At 38.9% G+C, this 7,665-nt stretch overlaps 1 protein-coding gene across 1 annotated transcript; it reads left to right on the top strand.

Moving 5' to 3' along the window:
* The first annotated feature begins 3,873 nt into the window (after positions 1-3,873).
* On the top strand, positions 3,874-6,999 carry LOC143861980 (cytochrome P450 71A9-like). The gene is made up of 2 exons (XM_077372963.1): positions 3,874-4,773; positions 6,189-6,999. Exons 1-2 carry the CDS (start codon positions 3,886-3,888, stop codon positions 6,804-6,806), a joined length of 1,506 nt encoding a protein of 501 aa, XP_077229078.1. The 5' UTR covers positions 3,874-3,885; the 3' UTR covers positions 6,807-6,999.
* The last annotated feature ends 666 nt before the right edge of the window (positions 7,000-7,665 follow it).

Genomic DNA, 7,665 nt, shown 5'->3' with positions numbered 1-7,665 from the left:
AAAGATTACTTAGGGTTAGAATCCACCATGGGTTTGGATTAGATTGATTAATTAAAACAACTCTTGAATTGAGTTGAAAATTCGATTAACTAGTCAATAAGGAATAAGATCAAAGGGATGCCATTCCTTATAAGTAATTAATCAAATCCACTCTTCAATTTACATTGATTATATAGAACTTTATATTTGTTAATCAACAATCATTCATACGAAAGGGGAAAGCCAATGGCATGAATGATTGGGATTTTTCAAACACAAAATCCTACACAATTTTTCAATTGAGTAGATTGATTTAATTATAAATATTTCTCCTTCCCCATGGCTTCAACTAAATCCTAAGTAATTAGGATTTAGTTATTCATGAAGAAGTGAAAAAAATAAAATAAAAGAGATAGATGGGAGAAGAATTGCCATATAGAACTTGAAAGGAAATGAAACAAAAGCAAATTACTTCTTCACTAACTTGAATTGAAACAAAATTACATCAAATTGAACTTAAAATAAATAACAAAAATTAAATAGAACTTAGTCTTTTTCTCCTCCAACTTTGGCCAAATCCTCCTCTTCAAGCTTTAGTGTCACCTTGGAATGAACGGTGGATGATTGATCCTTGGTTGAGAGTAGAAAAGAAAAAGAGCATGAAAAAGAACAAGAAAACCTAAGGGAGAGAGAGAGAGAGAGCTTGAGATTGGTAGAGAGAAAGAGAGAATGAGAATTAGAGAATGTCGAGAGCTCTTTATTATTCTTTACACCAATATATGGAGGGAATCTCTTTCTATTTACAAGCCCCAAGGAAGTTCACAAAAATAACTTGGTATCTTTGAAATTTTAGCAACTTCCACCTCGTGTGTATAATTTCAGCAACTTCTAGCTTAACTTTGTAATTTTCAGCAACTTTTACTCTTCTCCTTACAATTTCAGCAACTTTGTACCTTGTCTTGGTAATTTGAGCTATTTTTGTTGACTTTTTCCTCTTCTCTTAGGTAGAAATGGGTGGGATTTTGGCAACTTTCTCTCCTTCATGGTGTGCCCCACCTATATTAAATGTGCAAACAAGTAAAACAAGTTAGGAAGTGGGTCCCATTTGCATTATATAATATATATAATACATGCTATTTTTGAATTCAAAACCGTAGGATGCTATTTTGAAACTTCAAGTGGGTCCCACAAATGCATGTGTATGCATTACACAATTAGAAAATGCTATTCTTCTCCAACGAAAAATGTGGGCTACTTTGGGTATCCAAAAACTTGCATGCTTTTATAATAAGTCCATGTGGGTCCCACTTCCTATTGCTTGGATTAGAAAATAATATTTTCTAACAAAATAGGAAATCCGAGTAGAGGACATTCTTGTTGTACGTGGCTCCAATATGGATTGTTGTCATATAAGTTAAACTTTCAATTTCAAAAAAAAAATCCTTGTTGTCACTTTCCATTATAGCATTCTATTTCTATGGCAATACAAAGATGGGACCCACTTTTATCATCCGATTACCATCCAACTAGCAAGATGCATGCACATGTAAGTAATATGGATTACCACCATGCATGCATATGTGTGTTGGCTTTCTATTTTATCATCCGATCTATGTAAAGTAGTTGTAATCATATCATTCACGCCAAAATGGGTGGCCTTATATAGATGGGACCCACTCTTTAAATCACTTTCGTGGATTAATCTAAGCCGTTCAATTGATGGACCATGGTATAAATATAAGTTGTGTCATTTCCATGGAATAATTCTAACTGTCCAATTTGGTGGGTAGACCATCACATCTTGGGCCCATTCAAGCACAATTGACAAAGATGCCCATCCATTTTAATTGATAATAACAGCCCATAACTTTCTAAATTGGTAATAGCTGGTTCCGTTCCACTTTCTATTGCACTTCTCTATTCAATGAGTCACTATGTAGAGACCTCATGTAGGGCCGAACCATCAAATCAGTGGGCCCCACTATAGGTTGGAATGATCCAAACCGATCAATTGATTAGCCTTAGTGTAAATGGGTTGTACCTCCCAATCTTTCCCTAGGATGATCCATACGATCCAATTATTGGGTTGATCCGAATCGTTCAAATGATGGGTCATCTTACAAAATAATCTCAATCATCCATTTTATGCATCACCAAGTAAATAGGTGGTGCCCCAAAACCATTTTCATAGGAGGATCTAAACCATCAAATTATTAGACCCCTGTGTGAATTGGTCGTGGCCCTACCATATTGATTTCTATGGGCTGATTTGAACCACTCAATTGACGGTCAACAAATGTGAATGAATTGTACTTTCAAAGCATTTCCAAAGGCCAATCCGAACCAACCAATTGATGGGCTATAAAATAATCCAAACCCTGCAAATGATGGTCAACAATGGTGGTAATCCTATGGTTGTTCTCACACTTGAGTTTTCCTTTGAACTTTCATCTTTTTAGCTCCATTTTTCGTGAAATTCGAGAATATCCCTGAAACATCAAAAATAAGGAAAACACATCAAATAGCACTGCTCTAAAAGTAAAAAGATAATCTTTTCCTACCTACAATTCACACATAGACCTGGCAAACGGGTGGGTCGGGCCGGGTCAACCCGCGGGTGATGCGAGTGAGGGTCCACGGGTCGGGTGAGAAAATGACCCGCATTTTGGCGGGTCAAAATTTACGTGACCCGCGCGGCCCGCGGGTGGGCCGGGTCAACCCGCGGGTCACCCGCAAATATGCCGCAAATATGGGATTGTAATAATTATTTTGATTTGACAGCCTCTATTTTTCCCGTAATTGTCATAACCTCGATATGTGATTTGGTATTTTTTTTGTAATTTTAAAATTTTATAACCCTTTCTAGGTAATTTTTCATTCAAAACTTTATAATTTAGCTAATTTACTTTTTGTGGTGTAATGATTACTTTTTTACATTTTCTAGGAACATTTTAGCAACATTTGGATGCGCGCATCTTTGCATACACAAAGGCCACTTGCCGAGAAATTGCCAAAGGAGAAGCTTGATAGCAAATTCTAATAAAATAAAAACCACATTTAAATGTTATCAACACTACTGGGCACTCTCACTTTATGTATGGCCCACACCATAGGATGATCCAAACCGTCCATTAGTTGGGCCATAGCCTAAATAGGTTATGCTCCAAAAATCATTTCCATAGGATGATCCTATCCCTCCAATCTGAATGTTAGAGGGTTGATCCTAACCCTCTATAGATCGGAGGGTTAGAATCAACCGATGAAAATAATTTTGGGGCATAACCTATTTAGGGTATGGCCCATCTAATGGACGGTTTGGAACTTTGGATAATCCTACGGTGCAGGACATACCGTACTTTTTATAAAGTGAGGAGTTACTCGTAAAAAACAAACAGCAGTGATGATAACATTCTCAAAAAGATTAAAAAATACTGTAAAAATGCGGGTGCCCGCGGGTTGACCCGACCCGACCTGTGTTTTTGCGGGTTGGGTCACCCGCGGGTTGGTTTTTGACGGGTCACGGAAACTTAGACCCGTGCCCGCAAATTTGCGGGTGGGCCGGGTCGACCCGCGGGCACGGGTCACTTTTGCCAGGTCTATTCACACATAAATGTGCTCATCAGGTGTATTGGTGGTTGTTTAAAAGCTAGAAGATGAGAACCGTTTTCCCCCACTTGTGTTACCTCAAATGCTGACTTGTGGTAAGAAGTGAACCAATTCTGCACGTGTCTAATAAGAGAACAAAAGAAGGAAAAACAAGCACTACAAGTGACGATGGGAACGAGACTAAAATGGTTGGGCGGCCTGACTTTTTGCTGACAACAACCTTAAAATCTATTAAGAGAAAATTCTATAAAGGGACATTTCTCTTCGACACCAAATAGACATTCTAGTGTAACACTAATAATGGATCTATCCATTTTGATCCTTCTCCTCCTTGCCTTCATTCCTGCATATATCCTAATAAGGAAGAAGCGAAAAAATGAGCTAAGGAATTTACCTCCAGGTCCAAAAAAGCTTCCTATCATTGGTAATCTACATCAGCTCAGCGAGTTACCCCATCTCTCTCTCGAGCAACTCTCACATGAACATGGGCCTCTAATGTTCTTGCAACTTGGATACATACCAACACTTGTGATCTCCTCAGCTGACGTTGCCAGGGAGATCTTCAAGTCCCATGATATTGTGTTTTCTGGTAGGCCAGTTTTGTATGTTGCAAACAAGCTTTCTTACGGATGCTTAGGAATATCTTTCTCCCCCTACGGAGAGTACTGGCGGCAGGTGAGGAAGGTTAGCATCTTGGAACTCCTGAGCACAAAGAGAGTGCAATTGTTTCGTGCTGTGAGAGAGCAAGAGGTGGCTCTTCTAATTGGTTCACTTCGTAGTTTATCTATCTCTTCAGTACCGATTAATTTAAGCGAGTTGATGCTTTCGCTACTGAACAATATTATCTGTAGAACAATTTTTGGTAAGAAGTATGAAGACAATAGTGGAGTCGGTAAGAGTAGATTTCATGACATTCTAAAAGAATCACAAGCCTTGTTAGGTGAGTTCAGTATCTCTGATTACTTCCCGGGCTTGGAGTGGGTCCACATATTCACTGGCCTGAAAGCGAGGCTAGAGAAGAACTTCAGGGAACTCGATGATTTCTATGAACAAGTCATCAAAGAGCACCTAAATCCCGAGAGGCCTGAAGTTGAGAATGATGACATCGTCGATTTTTTGCTCCGAGTTCAAAAGGATCCAAGTCTGGCAACCCCACTTAATAGAGATCACATAAAGGCCATCCTAACGGTTTGCTTCAGCTGTCTCCCTACTCAATTTTCTTCTTGGTTTACAATTCATGAATTTATTCATTTCAATTAACATCATCTAGCATTAACTTGGCCAAATCTACATGGTTTGGGCCCTAAGTGAGTCCATCAGCAACTTGTAAAGCTTGCTCAATTTGATGGAAAAGTAAGCCTGGTCAATGAAAAACACATTTTATCCAGTTGAGTTGAGTCACTCTGCTCACAGGCAACTCCTTGTCGAGTCTGAGTTTCTAAATAGTGTTAGTCGTTTCAAAATAAAAATGCTTTTGAAAAGCTTGTGAAAATAAAAGATTATTTTATTTGGGAAGTGGGTGCTTTTTGAAAGAGGTAAAAAGTGCTTCTCGAGAGGAGCAACATAGTCCGACATCGGAAAGTGAAAAAGTTGGAGGGGTTAATATAGTCCCTCCTACTTCTCTTTTGTTGGCTGTAGCGTGGTAGTGACACTTTTTGGTGCATTTCACTCTATGCATCGTTGAATTGGAGTGCTTAAGTTTGTCCAGATTTGATCATAGCCATTGATCAATATCTGTGTGATCGGATGGTGGTTCCTAACAGCTGCAATCTGGACCATAGGATCGTAATCGGATGTGTCCAACGGCTGGTGCTCCAACGATTATGATCTGGATCGTAGGATCAAGGGAATGGCTAGTGTCCAATCTGGGAGCAATCTTGATTGTCTGAACATGATCATTCGTGTACCAATGGTTAGATGCTGATCGGGTGCAATCCGGGCTGCAGATTTGCGATCGGATGTGATCTAACGACTATGGGGAGGACAAAGGTTTACTCAAGCCAGCAATCACTCTACGAGCGATCTAAACCATAGAATCACGATTTTGTGCGATCTAACAATTAAATGAGTAGCCACTGATAATCAGCTGCCATCAATTGGTGCAATTCAAAGTGAAAAGGCGCCAAAAGTTGTATAAAATTACCAGAAACTCACCATTTCACATGGAATCCAAAAATATCCGTTGTAACTTTGAATTTAAAAATTAAAAAGCAAGTTTCATTCACTTGAAGCAATTCCAAAATTCGTTTTTCCTCCTTTTGAAGTTTTCTCTCTAGTGTACTATTATTCTCGAGAAACAGACACTAGTATCTTACATAATTGTAAAATCTAAAGAGTGATTCGGGGTTTGTTGCTATTTTTCAACAAACAATTGGTGATGATTCACCAGTTTTATTGTATCTTGGAAATCATCACCAGTTTTATCGTATCTTGGAGGCGTATTCGTAGATCTCCTTGCATATAATTGGTGGGGGTCAATATCATCTCAAGGAAAGCAACAGTACGACTTGAAGGATTTCAACTTCCATTTCTATTTTCCATCATCTCCACAGTCAAATTCTCCAACAAATAGCACCTTGAAATGATGATTTTGGGTGATGCAGGATATGTTCTTTGCCGGAACCGATACATCTTCATCATCGCTAGTATGGACCATGGCAGAGCTCATAAGAAACCCAAGAACGATGAAGATAGCACAAGATGAAGTGAGAAGGATTATCGGCACGAAAGAAATGGTTCAAGAAAGAGATCTTCACAAACTAAACTATCTAAAAATAGTTGTAAAAGAGTCCTTGAGATTGCATCCTCCAGCTCCTTTACTACTTCCACGGGAAACAACAGACAAGTGCACTGTTGGAGGATATGAGATTCCTGCAAAAACAAGGGTATTGATTAATGCAAGAACCATTGCTATGGATAGGAAATATTGGGAAAACCCTGAAGAGTTCTGTCCAGAGAGATTTGTAGACAATCCCATAGATTACAAAGGGCAAGATTTTGAGCTCATACCATTTGGGATTGGGAGGAGGGGCTGCCCGGGGCTCCAGTCTGCAATATCGGTAATTGAACTTGCACTAGCAAATCTACTGCACTGTTTCGACTGGGAGTTGCCGAACAAAGAAAAAAGGGAGGATGTGGATATGAGTGAGGTAGTAGGAGTTACAGCTCACAAAAAAATTCCTCTCTGTCTAGTTGCCACTTTCAATGCTATTAATGGCTAAGCAAGTGCTTGTAGATGCTCGAGAGTATTGAGCAGAATGAACTTTTAAAATTAGTGTTCTGTGTTTTGTTTATCTTGAGATTTTGGATCTTCCTCTCTCATGTACTCCGAGTTAGTGATTTTGTCTTGTGCCTATGAATGTAACATCTTTATCTCTATCTAATAAACCAGTTGGGTTCCCCTCCAAACCCAAGATTACCTACAATAAAAAATGCATGTACTTTTTTTTTATGGGCAAGCTTGGGTTTAGCGGAGACCTCTACCGATTTATTTCATAAATAAAGATGATACAATGAAGGCACAAAACCAACCCTAACTCGAAAACTTGCGAGGAAGGGAGAACCAAAGCTCAACACATATGAGTGACAAATACTAAAGCCTAAGAAAAAATCAGAATGCTCAATGCTTATGAATTACTTAATCGGCTAATTTGGAAGAGATACGTTGAGCTCCTTGAGAGCATTTTGGCCAAAGTTTCTTATGAACTTCCTGTTATTCTAAACATTACTTTAATGATCCCTTAACGATCTTTGGTATTGAAAACAAAGAAAATTTTGAAATTGAATGAGATGGGTTTGTGGTACCTTGTGTCATAGCTTGTTCATGAAGGCATGAAATCCGGCGATCCTTGTAGTTTTTCCGATCACAGCGAAAGGCTTAGAAATGCCCCTTGATTCTTCTCTTACCTTCACACCAATTGGTCTATGGGAAGCCTCTCAAAGTGAAGTCTCACTCTCTCAATGAGTTCTTAGGTTAATGGTGTGTTGTAAGAGGGACCAAGGGTCTCCTTTTATAGGCTAAGCTCCCATAGTGCTTCTATTCATATGCCCAATTCGTTTGGCCATTAAACTCAAAATAGA

Source organism: Tasmannia lanceolata, unplaced genomic scaffold, assembly GCF_043159265.1.
Source record: "Tasmannia lanceolata isolate RefF3 unplaced genomic scaffold, GAP_Taslan_0.1 ptg000037l, whole genome shotgun sequence".
Classification (NCBI taxonomy): Eukaryota; Viridiplantae; Streptophyta; class Magnoliopsida; order Canellales; family Winteraceae; genus Tasmannia; species Tasmannia lanceolata.
Note: the sequence above shows the minus strand (reverse complement) of the source record. Positions and strands in the feature narration are given on the sequence as shown.